The 18,511-nt window shown below is 41.2% G+C and overlaps 3 protein-coding genes across 5 annotated transcripts; all 3 read left to right on the top strand.

The window, feature by feature from the left end:
* Window positions 1-555: 555 nt before the first annotated feature.
* On the top strand, window positions 556-4,965 carry naa10 (N-alpha-acetyltransferase 10, NatA catalytic subuni). Of its 2 annotated transcripts, none has more exons than XM_031845131.1 (8): window positions 556-741; window positions 899-997; window positions 1,109-1,167; window positions 1,266-1,311; window positions 1,441-1,556; window positions 1,720-1,764; window positions 2,601-2,685; window positions 2,788-4,965. In XM_031845131.1, exons 1-8 carry the CDS (start codon window positions 721-723, stop codon window positions 2,977-2,979), a joined length of 663 nt encoding a protein of 220 aa, XP_031700991.1. In that variant the 5' UTR covers window positions 556-720; the 3' UTR covers window positions 2,980-4,965. The 2 variants fall into 2 exon arrangements, with proteins under 2 accessions (XP_031700991.1, XP_031700992.1); XM_031845132.1 differs by having other exon boundaries at window positions 2,781-2,953.
* Window positions 4,966-5,217: 252 nt separating this feature from the next.
* LOC116382523 (rho GTPase-activating protein 4-like) lies at window positions 5,218-13,577 on the top strand. Of its 2 annotated transcripts, none has more exons than XM_031845651.1 (22): window positions 5,218-5,251; window positions 6,763-6,852; window positions 7,032-7,203; window positions 7,334-7,496; window positions 7,692-7,754; window positions 7,837-7,956; window positions 8,044-8,172; window positions 8,381-8,602; window positions 8,670-8,771; window positions 9,168-9,341; window positions 9,523-9,607; window positions 9,730-9,754; window positions 9,892-9,991; window positions 10,091-10,151; window positions 10,605-10,682; window positions 10,810-10,938; window positions 11,028-11,133; window positions 11,538-11,765; window positions 11,848-11,894; window positions 11,972-12,191; window positions 12,286-12,334; window positions 12,887-13,577. In XM_031845651.1, the coding sequence occupies exons 2-22, from the start codon at window positions 6,786-6,788 to the stop codon at window positions 13,019-13,021; spliced, it is 2,475 nt and encodes an 824-aa protein (XP_031701511.1). In that variant the 5' UTR covers window positions 5,218-5,251; window positions 6,763-6,785; the 3' UTR covers window positions 13,022-13,577. The 2 variants fall into 2 exon arrangements, with proteins under 2 accessions (XP_031701511.1, XP_031701510.1); XM_031845650.1 differs by having other exon boundaries at window positions 9,727-9,754.
* A 1,257-nt stretch (window positions 13,578-14,834) lies between these two features.
* On the top strand, window positions 14,835-18,058 carry ssr4 (signal sequence receptor, delta). Its single transcript, XM_031845193.1, has 6 exons — window positions 14,835-15,007; window positions 15,246-15,364; window positions 15,465-15,539; window positions 15,863-15,952; window positions 16,073-16,138; window positions 17,393-18,058. The coding sequence occupies exons 1-6, from the start codon at window positions 14,857-14,859 to the stop codon at window positions 17,495-17,497; spliced, it is 606 nt and encodes a 201-aa protein (XP_031701053.1). The 5' UTR covers window positions 14,835-14,856; the 3' UTR covers window positions 17,498-18,058.
* Window positions 18,059-18,511: the final 453 nt, after the last annotated feature.

Genomic DNA, 18,511 nt, shown 5'->3' with positions numbered 1-18,511 from the left:
TGTCCACTTGACATTCAATCAGTAAGTGAAAAATATAGAAACAAGACAAACAAGAAAATAATCCCTCAAATTTCCATCAAGTAGGCTACAGACTACTAAACAAATTCAGATGGCAGCTTCATTATAGGCCTATAGAGACCGGTGCCTTCATGCTGAAATAAATGTAAATTAAGAACCCAAGACTCCAACAGGGCCACAAGACCAGGTTAAAATGTGACCCATTTAGTTGATATTTGTACTTTTGTGGTGCACAGCACACAATGCAGCTGGGGTTTTGGGGGGCCCCGGGGGTCTGGGGCCCCACACAGTGATCCGCTTTGCCTGTTTGGTAATCCAGCCTTGCTATGCTAGTTTGACGCTTCCTTTAAATGTATGTAAAGTGTACGACTATAATACACATTGTAATAACCGGATTCTAATAGACGTGAGCGAATTCTTCAAAATAAAACTGATTTATGCCATGTTTTCGTGCCTCAAGCAAATGGTAATACTTTTATTGTGAAGTCCCAGCGCACACTGTGACCGGAAATGACTGGCCTTATTGTGGCACGCTCCTTCCTCCACTCCCCTCCCTTCCTTGCTAGCAAGTCGAGTTAGCTCGTTAGCGAGACAAGCTCTTTAAACTACTTGTAGTGCGATTATTATGAATTGATTGACCCTCGTGACGTTAGTTTATTTTATTTCTGTCTCCACAGTCCAGATAACAAGCAAACTAACAAAATGAACATCCGAAACGCGAGGGTAAGTGTGCTGAAACCCGTTCGACAGCCATGCTGTTTCTAATAACTATGCTAGCTAAGCTCGCATAGTTATTGCAGCCTGCCCGCTAGCGGTCCAAATATCGCCTACTACGGGCTAAGCATTGTGTCATGCATCTTTCTGACTGTGTTTTTTCCAGCCGGAGGACCTTATGAATATGCAGCACTGCAACCTGCTGTGTCTTCCAGAAAATTACCAGATGAAATACTATTTCTATCACGGATTGTCCTGGCCGCAGGTGATTCACTGTGCAGTTTCCCCTGTTTCTGCTAACACTGCTGCTCCCATGATCTAAAACCTGACAGTGTTTACGTTTGACCCTCGTTTTCTTTTCCTTTTATCCTTTCAGCTCTCATACATTGCAGAGGACGAAAATGGCAAAATTGTGGGTTATGTGCTGGCAAAGATGTGAGTCTGTGAATCTGTGACAATATATATATTTTATTTGACACCAGTTACACAAAGGAGATGTTTTATATGTTCCAAAATACCTTTCTGGACTCTAGGGAGGAGGACCCTGATGATGTACCCCATGGACACATCACTTCTCTGGTGAGTCTGAACGGGAGACACCCCGTCTCCTCCATACATCTCCTCCAATCTTTATATTACATGTTTTATAGTACTGAGATGTTTGGCTGGTTTCTCGAGGGCAACAAAACCCTTATCTTTGTCTTCCAGGCCGTGAAGCGCTCTCACAGACGTCTTGGTCTGGCCCAGAAGCTGATGGATCAGGCCAGCCGGGCCATGATAGAAAACTTCAACGCAAAATATGTCTCACTTCATGTTCGCAAAAGGTAAAGTCCACTGTTGCTCGCTGTGGACTTGGTTTCTCTTTGTTCTGTTGGGATGCATTATTGTCTGGGTTGTCCTTTTTCCAAAACGTTTAAGCTCTGACTGCGTGTGTGTTTGTGTAACCGTGTTCTCAAAGAACGTACCAATCTTTTCTCCCCACTGCAGCAACCGAGCAGCCTTGCACCTGTACTCAAACACACTGAAATTCCAGTAAGTTTCTTTCTGTGCCAACATTATATTAGTGTTTTAATTGTAAGGTACAGAACGTACTCTTGTGATTTTATTACACAGTCGGTATGACCATAGCCCGGCTCAGGTCATGGGTAGAGCTAGCCAATGAAGCAGTCTGATATTAGCTTATTCTCAGTCCATGAGAATATATGATCAAGAATCTTATCTTTCTTTTATTTAACACGGATAACAACAATTTGTTTTGCTCAGTGTGCCCCTTTTCTTTCGTTCTGACTACATTTTCATTTTGCAGCTGCCAGCACCACCCACTCTGCAGTACACACAGTGTGGAAAGCTTTTTCTTTTCCTCATTCATATTATCAGGCTCATTTAGGAACGGTCTTGTCTTGAAGACCTTCAGATATTTTTGTAAAATTACTTTCTTCATGCCGATCAAACATTTTTCTTTTACAAAATCAACCTTCATGGATTCTTTTCAGCAATGTCGTATTGTCCTCACAAATCCATTATCGGTAGGGCCGTAGTCGTGAGCTCAAGTCCCCCCCCCCCCCCCCCAACAGCTCCAGACACCAAAACCCAAGTCTCTAAATTGTTTCATTTATTTGGACTTATCTCTTGTTTATTAAGCTAAACTGTTGTTGAAATATATTTTCTGTCAATTTAGTTCTCAACATAAAGTTTTCAAAACTCTCAACAATGCCAGGAATTACAATTCTGTTGTGAAAACAAGCGGCCCTCATTCATTTATTTATGACTAAAATTAGTAACGTTTGAACATGTTGCATCCTGAGCCCGGGCTTTATATGTATTTGTTGTGACTGCAACCAATTTGATACATTGTTGTTCCTCCCCAGGATTAGTGAGATAGAGCCCAAATACTATGCAGATGGGGAGGATGCCTACGCCATGAAGAGAGACCTGGCCCACCTGGTTGATGAAGTGACTTTATTTTCTACACTGACCTGATTTTCACAAGCTCCTTGTAACCTCGGGACCACGAGCAGATTCTAACTATCAATGTGTTCTGTTTTTCGTCTACATGCGCCGAAGCTGAGAAAGCCCGGAGTGCGTGTGACGGGGCAGGAGGCTCCGTCTGGCCAGAACCCGTCAGGATCTGTTGACCAGGAGAGGGAGAACGAGAGAGACAGCGGAGGAGAGAGCAAGGAGCTGAGTGAAGTCAGCGAGGCGACAGAAAGCACAGACGTTAAAGATTCTTCTTCTGATTCACAATGACGCTGCAGTCCTAGACATTTTTAAATTCATCCTTAGCTTCCTCTTTTTATCCCTATTTGACAATATTTCTGGCTTTACAAACTGTGACTATCTGTGCGTCAAAGCCTTTCCCACATTTCCATCACTGTTTTTTCCTTAAAACTTGCTTTCCACTGCAGTGATGAACAAAACGTCTTGGATAATGACATCGGGGTGTTACCTAAATGAAACTAAAATGAATAACTGGTCTAACTGTTTTTATTGGATTGCTGTTGTCATTACCAAAAGTCACACAAAGATCTGTGAGATTTAGCGAATTTAAAACAATTTGTGCTTTTCAAGTTGTCTCAATCTGGTCTCTTAATTATTTAACAGAATTACTGCAAATAAATCTTTCAAATAATATTTCGGTATCACACTTGTTTCAATAAGTGATCATAAAGGCAGCTTAGTTGATTACTTCAAGTGGGTCAATAAAACATCTGAATATATTTAGTTAATACAACGCTAATTGTAAAGTGAGGAGCTTACTGATGAATTCACACTGCCACCAATATTACCTCTGCTGGGCACAATCATAGGAGGTATACATGATCCATAGTTAAGGTTTCCATTGATGGTGAAAAAGCTGTGTGTGAGCGAGAGTGTGTGTGTGTGTGTGTGTGTGTGTGTGTGTGTGTGTGTGAGAGAGACTATTTCCAACTTTGAGACTCCTGGTGGCGGCATCAAACAAAGACACCGTGGCAGACGGTAACTCCACACAACCCGGTCTCCTATACAATTCCTATAAAACTAAACTGCACTCTTAATTATGTTTTGAGTGAAACGTATTTTCTCCCAGATTACGGAACATGTGGTTAATGTTGTAAATTAAAACAAAACAAAAAAATGTTACACAACTACTTGGTTAGGTTTAGCAATGAAACCTCATGGTTTGGCTTAAGATGGCTGCAAAGGTGAAACAAAATTTAAACTTATCCGTTTTTTAAAAGCAACACTGCACAAGTTTTAAACCGGGTTGTAGCATTTTTCTAAAAACAAAACATGCCATGATGATAAAAATAGTGCTGCATAATAATAGGGGGTTTAAGATAACTAAAAACATGCTACAGACTTATGTTGAAAGACTACAATGAATGTGACCTCCAAACTCAAACCCTCCTTTACAGCTCAGCTAAAAGATGCTGTGGGAATTCTTCAGTGTAAACTGGTGTTTCAAGGCTCTAAGTTAGCGAAGGCTTTAAACTGAACTGTAATACATTCAAACAATGTATATTAGATACGGACTAGAAACTTCCTCAAATAAAACCAAGCTGGCCAAGCTATGTCAAGTTGTTTTTAAAGCATCATCATCCTATCATCATGTCTGTTAGAGGAAGGAAACAGGAGTGAGAGAGAAGTACATAAGAGATAACATCAAAAAAAACTTTCAGTAAGTTTTGCTGTTTGTCACTAATTGGAAATAGTTAACTTTCAACTCATTTAATTTTGCATAGCTAAAAATCATAAATTTGCCTCAGAGGGCTTTATGATCTGTACAAAATAGGGTCCACACTTTCACACCTTCATGGTATTTTCACAGTTTTCAGAAAGAGGTGAGAGGAAACAATGCTGCTGCTCTTCAAAACAAGTCTGGATGTTTGCGTTATCGTTTAATAGCATCCGTGGTTTCTTTTTCTTTTCTTTTTTACCAGCAGTGCACATGTGATGAAGTTTATTGGGGCCTTTCTCTGAAGTTATAATCCATTTTAGCAACTGTTTTACTTGACATGAGGTGTTTCCACGGTTAGCCTGCTCACCATACATTACTCAGAAACTGTGGTCATACAGTCTTATGCTAAGAATACCCCATAGTCTTCAAAAGTTTGTTTACCCCCAACTGAAGAATATAGCAGCTGATTTCACTTAGTAGCCTGTGAATAACTGGGGGACTAATCAGGGAAAACAGCTGATGTTTGATTGGATTCAAAAACCTGCTGTGGAGTTCCAGTGGCAGCATGAAAGAGAGACTTGAAAAGGTTTTCAGCCCTCGTCACACTTGCACAATCACACACTGACTCCTTAAACTGAACGTGTGAGTGAAATGAGTGTTGAGAAAGAGAGAGTGGTAGAGCAGAGAGAGAGAGAGAGAGAGAGAGAGAGAGAGAGAGAGAGAGAGAGAGAGAGAGAGAGAGAGGGAGATGAGTTCCACCCCACCCACATCCATCCGTGTCCAATGTGAGGGGGAGGTGAAACAGTTGAGAGCTTACTGCGCGGTCTGGAGAAGAGACTAGTCAAGACTGCTCCCCACCAGGTAGGACTTTTGTTTTTTGGATGGATTAAACTTTTATTGATTTTCATTTACTGACCTGTCTCATCAGAAGAAGACAGGTTGCCAGTTTAGTTATAATAAACACATGTTTGTACAGCAAAGTAAGTGCTGTTATGAAGATTTGTTCAACACAGCCCTCAGGCCGTTAACGTCTCATAGCTCAGGCAGCATCTATATGTTGGTACTTGTTAGAACCCAGAGTGAAACACCCAGAATTACAAGAACGACAACCGAACAACCAGAATCTGTAAGGTTAAGACTATCTTTCATTAAGTAGTCCAACAGTTTGTGACGACAGAAGGTGGTGATTCACTGCTGATCACACAGTGAAAGAATGAAAAGGGCTAATGGAAAAGGGTGATAGGTTGGAAAAATGAGACACTCCTTTTCAACAAGGACTTTTGTGTTTGCTTTAACAGCAGACTGATTTTAGGAGGTCAGTTGATCATTTTCTCTGTTAGAAAGGAGTGCAGAGAACACAGTTCAGCCAAAGAGAATGCTGATGAGTGATGTTTGGCTTTTGAAAAAAAGGGAAGTCAGGGGGGGTTAAGAAGAGTGTGTGTGATGGCTGTGTACAAAGAGTTATGGTCCAGCAAAAATAACACCCAACTCTTCCCCTTTCTGGTGTGTGGTAAATGTTGTCCTAATAGTTGATATCTTGCAGTTATCAGAGGCTAAATTGTTGATTCTCAATCTATCAAAGGCCTTTTAGATGATCATACGTTTAAATTACTGTCATGCATTGTAGATACCAAAGCCAAAGTTTCTCAAATACATGTTTTTCAGTGAAGACTTCATTTTTATGTTTATCTGGTGGCCTAAAGTCTGTCGTATACACAAACCCAAATTCTTAGCCTAAACTGTAATAAACTTTTCTGTAAAGATTCTCAGTCATCCAATTGGTAAGATATCTAGAAATGGTTGTTCTAGTTGTTTTGTTCGAAGAAATGCAGGATACCAAGTCTGCATCAGTAAACTTGAGTATCATTGGTAAAACCATCTGTAGTTTTTGAGAACAAATATCTCTACATATTTTACGCCTTGTGGTTCATCCTATTTTTAGGACTGCTGAGATGTTGCTAGAGCTGTTTTTGCACCTCATGCAATTCTGCAGCATGACCGGTGCTGCAGGCAACACATGCCAACTGGTTTTCTAGTTGGTTGCCTGCAGAGCATTGCAGTGGGTGACCAGTTTGAAGAGATGTGTTACAGTAAGATGAACATGCTCTTTTCTCTCTTTCTGTTGCAGCAGGAAGTTGGCATGGTCTGTGGGGGGTTCAGCACTTGAGAGTGTGAAAGTTTGTAGAGTAGCATGCTTGGGTGCAGCAGCCGTTCATAGGCCTTGATTCTTTAAAAAGACTTTGTCCAGCGAAGAAGATCAGAATAGCTTGCATGCCCACAAAGAACGCTGCGATTCTGCAATGGAGGTAAAAAAAAAAGGAACAGAACAACTATTTTATACTGCTAATAAAATATTCACTTCCTTTATCCAGAATTCCACCCAGTTGGAGCAACAATGACTTCCCATGTGAAACTCCGGAAGGAGAGGGTCGGTATGGTGGACTACGACACTCAAATCAAAGGTGAAATAATGACTTTTATCTGCACTGCTGTCCCTCTTAACACACCCCATCGTCACTGTGACTGTGAATTCAGTTTGTCACCCACAGCAAGAGTTTCAGAATGAGTCGCATTCTCTCGTATGTTTGTTTCTCTTTGCCTGATCGGTTGTTCTTTTGCCCGTTCTTTCTTTCGCTTGCAGAGGTGCGTAGCCAGCTTGTAGATCAGTTGAAGGTGTTAGACTTGCAACTTGAGCAGAAGAGCCAGCAGCTGCAGGATCTGACAGATTACCTGCGTCGGCGGGGTGAGATTGAAAGCGAGTATGCCCGCTCCCTTGAAAAACTCGCTGAAAGGTTCACTTCCAGGATCAAGAGGTAAAGATGATCCTTAGCACATAATGTAACACATTAGTTAGCAGTTCATCTGATGATGCTGTTGTGAAGTATTTTTGGTTGTACCTGACACACTGTCTTTGTGTCGTACTTTCCTCCTTCACATGCTCAGGAAGGAGCCCAGTAGTCACTCAGTGTCCCAGGTCTGGCTGGCTCTGCTGTCCCAGACCCGCCAAGAAAGTAGGGACCACAGTGGACTGAGCGAGCGCTGCAGCAACTTCCTCATCCAGCCCCTCACACACTGCCTGGAGTACACACAGCGCCTTGCCAAGAAGGTACTGATATGAGCACTGGCACCACCAAACACAAACAGTCTTTCATTATGGGACAAGTCTGTGTATGTACAAGGCAATTGCCTGACTGGTTTGCTACAACTTTAAATTCTTTGACTCTCACTCTTGACATTACAAATATATTTTGTTGCTCTCCGTGTTGTTCCATCTCTTTGTGGTATTTTGTCTCTACACCAGAGTAAAGACATCTGTACTCAGCTACAAGATGGACTGCTCAAGGTTACCACAGAGCTTCAGACTGTAAGTGAGAACCAATCACCCAAAACCTTTTCTGTTTCCTAACCAAATCGAGGAAAGCATAGCTGTATGCGTCTGTGTGCAGGCATGGCGGACGTACTTCCAATACCACTCGGACTACGTGTGTGCAGAGGGGAAGCTGAAGGAGGCGGAGGAAAAGCAGAAGCAGAGTGCTGCTAAGAAGCTGGAGAGGTTGATAGAAAAAGTAAATGGACTTCTATAGACATGTATGCACATTATACTGCATAAAAGGTATGTCGCCTCCTTTTTGATAATTGTTTATTTCCCATAGAGACAAGGTAAAGTCCAAGACATCGACTTGAAGTGCAGCAAGGCCCGAAACGATTACCTCCTAAACTTGGCTGCCGCCAATGCCTCCATGAATAAGTACTACCTCAAAGACATCTCGACTCTCATAGATGTGAGTGCATCATCTGGTTTGAGTTTTTTTTTAAATGCTGTCCTTTTTTTATCATGCCCCATTGGGCCAATCATCAAACTTTCAAAACATTTGAGCATAGTATGACTTAAGATCAGATATCACTTTAAAAAAAAATCATGTTTAAGGATGTGATCTTGATCCCCCAAGCACCTCAATTACAAACGTGAAGTTGAATTGTTTCCCTCAGTGTGCAGATGTAGGGTACCACCTCTCTTTAGGTCGGGTGATGCAAGCGTACCTGTCCAGTCGGTGGCGGACCCAGGAGAACCTGAGCACGGGGCTGCAGCAGCTCCAAGGCACCGTGTCCGGACTGGACCAGAGCCATGACAGAGACACCCTCCTAAAGGACCATTATAACACCTTCTGTATGCCCCTTCGCTTCCCCTATCAGCCCCATGATGGAGACCAGGTCTGTATTTTGTTTGTCAGTATTAAGTGGATTACTGTTCAACTCTAAACTTTCGTGTGTCTCTCAGGTTTCTGAGGTGAGCGCAGAGGGTGAGATGAGGTGCGAGCTGGAGACCAGATTCAAACAGATACAAACCAGACTTAAAGCTGTTACACACGAAACAGAGGAGGTAGAGTACATCACACAACCCGAAGCGCCTCTTTATCACCTTTTTTAGTGGGTCTACTGGATACACCAGTGTTAACATTTCACCACGCCAGAGTCCAGGGCAGAGTTCAATCGCAGCTCTTTTGCTTGCTTCCTAAATCTTTATTTCATTGTAACAAAGAGTAGATGAGTTTCAGTAAATCCAACTTATTTTGTGTCAATGAAACATTTTCTATAGAAATGTCATCACTCGCTCAATCAACAGGCACTTGAATGCAAGAAAGATTTGCACACCATCACCATAATGCTTATTTTTACCAGTGCCAGGACATTAAATAACTCTATTAGAATGACTAGAACTGCGTGCCATATTGCCAATGCGTAATATTCCCATGTTATCTCTGCTACTGTCACACAGGCTAGTAAGAGCATGTTGGCGTCCCAGTGTTCCCTGCTGGAGAGTATCGGAGATAATGATCTGGAGCTCGGCAGTGCGTCATCTCAGCAGGGCAGCACAGAGAACCTGACAGTCAAGCCCAGCGTGGCCCGTCGCAGGGCCAACGTCCAGGAAATAGAAAACCTCTACTTCACTGTGAGTCAGTTTGTTAAGTTATAAACCAGAATAGCTTGCTGTTTTGGGAGGTTGTAATCGTATGCAGCTGTGGATATGCAGACACTTTATTTTTAATTGTAGGGTTTTGGTTGACGATGATCAGTGAATGATGGTGACAGCATGATAATGACTTTAAATCACATCTGATTTGTTTTTACAGAAGGTAAAAGAGCAACTCATAGGCAGCTCCCTGGTATCTAAACTGCAAGCAAAACACGACCAGCTGAAAGGGGCTGTCGAAAAAGGTATCAGTTCTGCATTTCACACAAAACAATGCTGAAAGGCAAATTGCTGACCCGAAGTGTTCTGTGAATACAGTTGGTGCATTTCTCCTTACTGGTTGCTTCTTTTTTTTTTCTGCTAGCAGAAGCATCAAATGGACATCAGCCTAGGTACATATATGAATGTTTTAAGTGGTCTTAAAGTGTCTTTGTTTAGTTGTGAAAAATGTTGTATACTTTTAGAAACATTGTATATATTCTACAATTGTAACAGAATGAAGCTCACATTATGGCATCTGGCTTTGCAGACATAATGGAAAGTCAATGCGTGTCAGGAAAAATCACTCAAGTGCCAGTTTGATGCACAACCACAAACTTTTCAGTGGAGACATGCTGTCCTTCATACAGGTCAGCATTTCTCTCTCGACATTTTTCCAGCAAATCGGTTATCAGTAAAGTATTAGACTTGAAGTTTGTGACATTAATCACTAAATTTGCTCCATTCAGGCATCACGACAACAGATTCCAATTGTTGTGGAAAGTTGCATTTGCTTTATCAACCTTAACGGTAAGTATTCAAGACTGAAGGAACGATAAAATGGGAGCTTTTGCATGTCTAATGCAAAAATGTATTTAAGACATGACAAAACGAGCGCAAATTTGCAATGGGCTGCGACCACATAAAACTGTGGCCGCCAAATAGTGGGGAGTCTTTTGTGGACTGACAGACCGAGTAAGCTATAGAGCTGCTTGTCGTAGCTAAAAATAACAGTTAGAATTGTGTACCCTTAGAAAACTCCCAGTTCTAGAGCCCCCAGTGAATATATTAAAAAGCCATTGAATGGGCTTCAAGCAACACATAGAGTGCAGCACTATATTTATAATATTTACCTTCATTATCCCATTCTTCTACAGACAAGATACTTGTTTTACTTTCTGTTTTTTACACATGATGACTAAATATATGTTTGCATTGGATCTACTCTCACTGCTTTAGAGCACTTATCTATTTGTCCATCAGGTCTCCACCATGAAGGGATATTTAGAGTTCCGGGGTCTCAGATGGAGGTCAACAACCTGAGGGATGCATTTGAGCGAGGTATACCTATATGTTTTTGTGTGTGTTGGCATGACCCTTCTGTTTCTTTTTTCTAAAATGTAGATTGGCTCCTCTCACTGTGGCGCATTAATAATGTGGGGCAGTGTGCTGTGCGCTTCTCCTGCAGGAGAGGACCCCCTGGCTGAGGGGAGATATGACCTGGACTCTGTTGCTGGAGTGCTGAAGCTCTACTTCAGAAGTCTGGAGAATCCCCTCTTCCCCATCGACAGCACCAGCCAACTCCTGGAGCATGTCCGTGAGTGTGTGGGTGTATGTATTTTAAATGTCTGAGTGTGGCCGAGAGCGCACGGCAGGAGCTTACTTTCTTTCAACACATTTTCTCAGAAATAATGAACGAGGCAGAGAGAGCAGCTCAGCTCAAAATGGTCATCTCTTCCTACCCTGAGCCCGTCATCATCGTCATGAGATACCTCTTTGCATTCCTTCAACAGTGAGTATTGCAACTCATCACAGTCATCACCATTCAGGATATGATGCATCTAAAGAAAAAAGAATTGCGTCACAGGATGTTAATTTCCAGGAAGAGAAAGGACCAAATATTTGTACCTGTTGGCTGATGTCCTAGTTCATCTGACAGAAGTGTGGTGGATTAGGGTGGTTTCACATCATACATTTATAAGAGCAGCACATTTTTCCACACGACAAACTGGATTGGGGACTTTTAATTTAGATGGGTTGAGGTAAAGTTTTGATATTGTCTTTTGTAAACACGTGTGTATTTGATGAATGCAAAAAACAAATTTTAGTTTGGTCTCAACTTTTATTCTTTCGGACCCCCCCCCCCTCTCTTCTTCATGGTAGAATTTAATTTGTGTCTCTGCTCCCTGCCTCTAGTGTGTCTCAGTACAGTGACGAGAACATGATGCAGCCTTACAACCTGGCTGTGTGTTTTGGCCCCAGCCTGGTAAGGGGGGCTGACGATGACGACGTCGTCACCCTGCAGCCTCAGATCAACGCCCTGGTGAAGAGCATCATCCTCCAGCACGAAAGCATCTTCCCCAGTCAGAGCGAAGTACAAGGACCGGTGTACGAGAAATGCATGACTCTGGAACAGGATGACTGGTAAGAGGAAAAAGATGTCCATACACATAACAAGGATACAATGTATGGTGGAACGATTATCTCACGATGTTATTCTTCACAGTGAGCCTATCATTGACGAAGGAGATGTAGAAGCGGAGTACAAAGATGGTAGGTGTTATGTGCCTATCTTCTCTAAGGCTGTGATGGTGTTTCTGAATAGAATAACATAATGTGATGTACTACAGAGTTGCAAGCAGGATCCTCAGCTGACTTCAACACCAGCTCGTCTGCAGCATCAACGCAGAGAGAAGCAGAACGTCCAAGAGCCAACAGCAGCGGTTCAATTGACCAAAGCAGGTTGACAGCTGGACTCGTTACTTCAAGTGGAAAGTTAATGCTCCAGATACCCGTTGGACCACAGTGCAAGCCACGGCGAGGCCACTCTCCTGCCTATGTGCGCCGAGAGTGAGTAGCACTGGATGTTGCAGGATTCCAACCGACTTATGTTTGAGTGAGAAATTAATATTCAATGTCTTCTGATCTCTTCTTCTCCATACAGATGTCGGGAACGCTCATCTTGTGAGGATATTGTCGTTAAAGTAGACAAGGTCTGTCTTGTTTCTCATGTCAAATGACTGGTTTCACTATGTGATAAGGCTCTGTTATTAAGGGTTTGTAAGATGTAAATAATGGCTTCAAAAAGAGTACATGCATAATTTACCACTGCTTTATATTAATAAAAGGGTTCATGATTTTTAAATGGGTGTTCTACAACTTATCGTTGTGAACTCAGTCTTTGAAGGATTTTTATAACAAACGGTCAAGTCTGTAGTTGTAAATGTTGTAATCTAACAATTACAAATGAATGGATTTTTCTTTAAATGTTATGCAGCACTTTTCCAGATGGCAAGAGGGACAAATCAAGCACTAGCCTATAACCGATTTATATTTTTTCATACTTATTATTAAGTGATTAGTTATAACTAAAACACCCTTTTATAAATTGTCTTGTTAGAAAGCAGCAGCATATCACCAAGGGTTTCATGACAATAGTATGTTATGGTTTATGTGCATACTTAACATCTTAAAGGGAGACCAGAGAACAAAGAGTTTTGTCTCTTTCCTCTCTCATCGCTGTCATTGTTTATTTCATCTCATAGGAGGTTTGTCGCCAGATGGACTCTGTCTTCATGGAGCTTCTCTCGCGGCAAGCACTGCAGGATCCCTCCTCCACCGCCTCCTCTCCCTCTGCCCAAGCTCCCCAAAGGAAAGGGAAGCGGGATGGACGTAGGTGAAGAGAAGCGGGGCTCTTTAGAGCAGCAGATCCACTGGAATGAGAGGACTGGCATCAGTAGATGAACTGAAAAGAGAGCGATTAAACAACTTAAATGGAGGTGCTCTGACGGTAGCTTTCAGCACATCTATTTCTAGAAAAGTAAAACTACTGAACCATGGTCACTTCTCTGAGGGGCTTGAGATTGGTCTGGGCTCCCCACTCAGACCTCCGCATTTATGTTTCATACGGCAGAACTCTGCAGTGACTGCAGACCTCCAGTACAATGTGCAAAGTGTGGATTACTTGAAATGCACAGATGTGTTTGTGTGCAGCTGAATGTGGTTGGGCAGCTTATGGCTTTATGTCTGCATCTGTGTGTTGATATTCAACTGTTTCCACTTTAAATCAAATGTGTTTACCAACATTAGATGGGCTTGCATAGTTGCTAAAACTGTGAATACTGTAGCTGTAAGGAATTTTGTATATAATTATTCGTAACTTGTAAAATACCTAATTTGTCTGTATATCTAGGCTACGTGCCAAATAAATATTTAGTTTATTTTTAATGGAAAATGTGATCAGGTTTCATTCAATTTATTTCACTTGAAGCCTTGATTATGAGTGTTTTTAAAATATTTCTTGATCATTAGCTCTATTTTTATGAAAAGCTGAGGGCATTTAGCATCAGCTGTATTGTGATAACTGATTAATGAAACAAGTCATACCACAGATCGTATCACAAAAATAAAGTAAATGGGACTGTGAAAAATAAAATGTGGTCAAGGTATTTTGGTAAGCGACCTTTGTTGCAACAGACATTTTCACTTTCATAGCAAGTGTAACTGAAGGCATTTAATTAATGACAGCTCGATGTATCAGTAACCCTTCAAAAGGGATTGTGAATGCACAATCCCTCTACATTTACATAGGGAAATCCCCATGTTTGTTTTTGTACTGCGTTACATACATTCTTGGTATGATTTTAACTATATCAATGGGTTTGTTGAGTTATACATTTGAGATGTTCTATCATGTTGGTAGTACGGTGCCAAGATTATCCTCTAATATAATTATCAAGACAACACTGTTTTTAAAACGTGATCATTTTAGTGGTGGTAGAAATATTCAGGTTTTAGGCATTTTTGTAAAGTAGCCATGTAAAATTGCTCCCCCACAAGTAAAACTCCTGCATTCAAAATCTACCAAAGATAAAAGTACTGTTTTATTTTTCTAATAGTTAAAGAACTCATTAGTCAACAAATGTATTCCTGTCACTGCTACATTATATTATCATATATTCTAATCCCTATTGTTATAGTCATTATTACTGTATTCATTATTTTTATTTTCCTTAAACAAAAAAATAATAGATTCACTATACAAGGGATAGTAAATAGAGCAAAAACAAAAGAGCCCAGTTGTATATCACATTAGACAAACATATCAAACATACTTGTACTCTGTCTTGATAGCCTTTTTGTTAGTCAAATTGGAAAGCAGTTCCATACATTGCTCGACATCCTAAAAAAAAAAAAAAAAAATGTAGGTGTAGGACTGTTTCTGAATATTTACCACAGGAAGAGCAGTATGTGTTTATGTATTTATCTTTGATCAAATAAATGTCTATCGTCTGTTTCTTTTTTTTATTGGTAAAATTGAATATACAGATAATTCAGGTTAACTTCAGCAAACTGTCTTCTGTTTTGAGGTTCTGGCGGTGGGTTTTGGTTTTGACGGTGGACGCATGTTTTACACTCTGATGACGTGTCGACAGAGTCATTTCCCAGAATGCCCTGCGTCTTAACGGCCCACGTCATTGCTGCGCAGCCGCAGAGGAGTCGCATCAGTGAGCTGATGTGGACTTCTTTCCTTCAGTCAGTGAGGAAGACAGTGCAGTTCAGCTACTGGACCTCAGGAGCAACACGAAACCTACCGGACAACCTCTCGGACTCCACGATGACTCGTATAGCCGCCTTCCTCGCTCTGCTCGTGGTCGCCTGCTCCGGTAAGTCCGCGGGGGAACCGGTGGAAGAGATTTAACGAGCTTAAGTAGCCTAGGGGGGGTTTCTTCTATAATGCTAACCAACCAGCTAGTAACGTTAGCTGGTTTATTAAATCACCTCCATGTGTCTTCTTAATTAGGTGGAATATAGCTCTTAGAGAAATGTGAATGACGTGTTAATGCTGTGAAGATGATTCACCGGTGTTCAGGAGTTTAGCTAATCTCAGCTCTGCACTGACAGGAGAGACCTGCACAGACCCAGCGATCACCCCGTCGGCCTACACCACCTCTGACGCCGTCATCTCCTCTGAGTCGGTCTTCATCGTGGAACTCAGCCTGGCCTGTGCCAACGGAGCACAGGTAGTAACAGCCCACCTCCAACCCGTTCAACGGACATTGTGATTAGATATGGATGTTATTGAGCAAATGACTCACTGAAGATCATGTCTGTCTTCTCCAGAGTGTGACTCTGTATGCTGATGTGAATGGAAGACAGTTCCCTGTGACTAGAGGCCAGGATGTTGGCAAGTACCAGGTATGGTAGTGACCTCATAATCGCATGTATTTGCTCTCACTGTATCTGATTTGTTTTTTTTGTTTTTTGAATGGTAAGTACTAGATTACACTAGATAATGACATTGATCTTGTAGCCACAATGTGTTGAGCATTGAATGTTGCCTAATTAACAATCACAGTTGCACTATTCTTATTTCAGACCGCCCTGAACCTCTTACCTTTTAGGACACAATTCGCATCTGAAGTCCAAAGCTTTGTTGTTGTCCATTTTCAGATGAACAGTCTCTTAAAGCCTAGAGCCTTTTAAAGCAGCTTTTGTCAACATGTGATTTGTTCCCTCAGGTGTCCTGGAGTCTTCCTCACAAACAGGCCAGGTCTGGAACATATCAGGTTAAATTCTTTGATGAGGAGTCCTACAGTGCCCTGCGCAAGGTTAGTGTTTGATGCATAGTTTAATAAGCTCATAGTTCACTGCCAGTAAGCTCCACTGCATTTGCAGCGTTCAAGGTTGTCTAATTTTAATTATATGTGTGATTCTCCTTTTTGTTCCAGGCCCAGAGAAACAACGAAGATGTAAATGCCATTGAGCCTCTCTTCTCTGTCAACATTGACCACAGGGTGAGTCTCTTAAAGCCTCTGAACAATTTTAGTATAGAGCAAAAAAAAAAAAAAAAACACTGTACACTACCTACCTAGTACAAAAACAGGAAACAGACAAAGTAAGTGACTAGCTGGTAAACTAGTGGTGCATTTAGCAGAAATAGAGAGGAGACACAAAACAGAATTAAGACAGAGTGAATGTTGGACTTACATTCCCCCGATGAATGTTAATGTTTCTCTGTGTCTGCTGGATGTGTAAATAACTGTCTGCCAACATGTTCATGATCAATTTAGAAGGTTATAATATGGCAGTGATGGGACGTCCAAGAGGCCAAAATCAGTTATTGCAGCCAGTTTCAAGTTAGTGTATTATTCCCCAAAGAGTCTGAAGAAAACGTCAAACATGTAATGACTTTAAGGCATACTTTTATTAGACACAGTCTGTTAAGAACAAGGATTTGCACTCATTCATGTTTTATTAAGACAAGTATTTTGTTTAGGATTTCAATCCTCTGTACAACATGTTTTTTGTTGTATATGACTCTACGTGATAGAAAAGGGTCGTTTTAAAATGTACAGAGGGAATCCATACATTCCTGGAAAAAAAAAAAGACGCACTCATTCATTCAGTTGAAGCTACACCGAGAGGCTTTTTTTTTGACAGTTTGGGACAATATGTTGTTAATGCTCCTTAAGAAATGTATCCTCTACAGCAGTCATTCCCAAAGACTGGTTCAGGGCCCATCATTGGGTCACAGGAGATTTCATTAGGGTCTCCCAAAAATCTTTTAAGATTTCTATCTGCAGTACAACCTTTAGCCACATGAGGGAGCCTGAATACCATGGTTTACCTGTTCATGGTAATATAAGGTGGTGCAGAAATGGCGGTAAAAATGGTCAAGAACGTTAATTTACACTCGAATTCGCTCTTCTGGTGATTTATAGAAATGGCCTCTTGTGAATTGGGTCACGACAGTTGGACTTTTAAAAAGTGGATGCCTAGGAAAATAAGTTAGAGAAACTACTCTACAGTGCTGTTCTCTTGTAATTATTTGTATTATTTAAGCACTCCATTAAGAGTAACATCATACCTAATAACTTGATTTATCTTTGTGAACAATTTGATCTGAGGCCCGACCTGAGCAATCATGTTGCTCTCAGCCTCAGAGTATTTCTAGAACCAGGTGTAACTTGAGTGTATAATTTATCATTTGATAACTTTTCATCTGAACCTGTGATGCGCTTTAAAACAAATTTCAAATCTCTTTCCAGGGTGCGTGGAATGGCCCGTGGGTGGCTACAGAGGTGGTGGCTGCCCTCATGGGTATCCTGGTCTACTACCTGGCCTTCACTGCTAAGAACACCATCCAGGCATAAATGATTCATGATCACTGGATTGTTAAAGACTGAATTCTGGTGGATCTCGACCAACGATCCGTCTTCCGTTGTTGTGGCGAGCCAATAGGATTTTGCCACTTGATCTGCTTTGGGACAAGGAGCAAGAGCAGCAGTCTTTATATTTTTTTAAATTCAGACTGTCTGAATGCCATCAGTCTTATCAATTTTTCATATGAATTTCGGCACAAGTTTGTCCTGTCAACAAGGGATGGAGTTTTGTAACTTTTTTTTTTTTTTTTTTTTTTTTATAAAACCAAACTATAAATCTGGACCACAGAAATAAACAAAACAGATAATGTGCTGTATTGAGTTCTGCTTAAAACCTCTTGCTACGTTTTGATCAGATTATCTTTTGTCCTTCTGTGTTGATGCACTGGCAGGAGTGGGACTTGTATAGACGTGCTGAACACCAACGAAGAGCTGTCAAGACCTCAAAGCATATGAAATGTCAATAATGTGACTGCACTGGCTGGCCTGAACAGGTCTAGTGTATATGTCTCTTCAAGTTAATTCAATAAATGGCTTGCTTTTTTTTTTTTATACAGTGTAAAGTGTTGCTTCAAGTGACAGACCGCCTCTTCTATAAATTCCTCTTTCTCTTAGACAGACTGGCAGATTCATCATCTCTTGTTCCATAGCAACAATATGCCATCTCTGAAGCTTGTTTGGCTGCCAATAGTAAACTGGTTAAGTCTGGATGAGTCAACAACCCCTGACCTCATCTAGATCAAACAACTGGTTCCAAGCAGATTTAGCGTTCACTGACTACTTGCTAGTGTCTCTACTCCAGATCTAAGATTTATATCTGCTGTACTGATGGAACATTACAACTATAGTAGAAGATTTGATTCATTCCAGAAGTTATTTCGTTCTTATTCTAAAATGCTCACCCCATGTACTCATTTAACAGGATCTATAGCAGTTAACAAAACCATGAAGAGAAATGCTGCTGTTGTGGCTGAAGTCTCGGTGAACGGGGGGGGCTATTTCTGT

The sequence above is a fragment of the Anarrhichthys ocellatus genome, unplaced genomic scaffold (genome assembly GCF_004355925.1).
Source record: "Anarrhichthys ocellatus isolate YVR2014 unplaced genomic scaffold, GSC_Weel_1.0 scaffold5, whole genome shotgun sequence".
Lineage (NCBI taxonomy): Eukaryota > Metazoa > Chordata > Actinopteri > Perciformes > Anarhichadidae > Anarrhichthys > Anarrhichthys ocellatus.
This window is presented reverse-complemented; position numbering and strand designations above follow the sequence as displayed.

Coding starts and splice junctions, on each gene's coding strand:
- naa10 (XM_031845131.1), top strand. CDS start 721: ATGAACATCCGAAACGCGAGG. Junction 1,168..1,265: donor GGTTATGTGCTGGCAAAGAT/GTGAGTCTGTGA, acceptor TCTGGACTCTAG/GGAGGAGGACCCTGATGATG. Junction 1,557..1,719: donor TCACTTCATGTTCGCAAAAG/GTAAAGTCCACT, acceptor TCCCCACTGCAG/CAACCGAGCAGCCTTGCACC.
- ssr4 (XM_031845193.1), top strand. CDS start 14,857: ATGTGGACTTCTTTCCTTCAGTCAGTGAGGAAGACAGTGCAGTTCAGC. Junction 15,540..15,862: donor AGGATGTTGGCAAGTACCAG/GTATGGTAGTGA, acceptor TTGTTCCCTCAG/GTGTCCTGGAGTCTTCCTCA. Junction 16,139..17,392: donor CTGTCAACATTGACCACAGG/GTGAGTCTCTTA, acceptor ATCTCTTTCCAG/GGTGCGTGGAATGGCCCGTG.
- LOC116382523 (XM_031845650.1), top strand. CDS start 6,786: ATGACTTCCCATGTGAAACTCCGGAAGGAGAGGGTCGGTATGGTGGAC. Junction 6,853..7,031: donor CTACGACACTCAAATCAAAG/GTGAAATAATGA, acceptor TTTCGCTTGCAG/AGGTGCGTAGCCAGCTTGTA. Junction 9,608..9,726: donor GAAAGGGGCTGTCGAAAAAG/GTATCAGTTCTG, acceptor TTTTTCTGCTAG/CAGAAGCATCAAATGGACAT.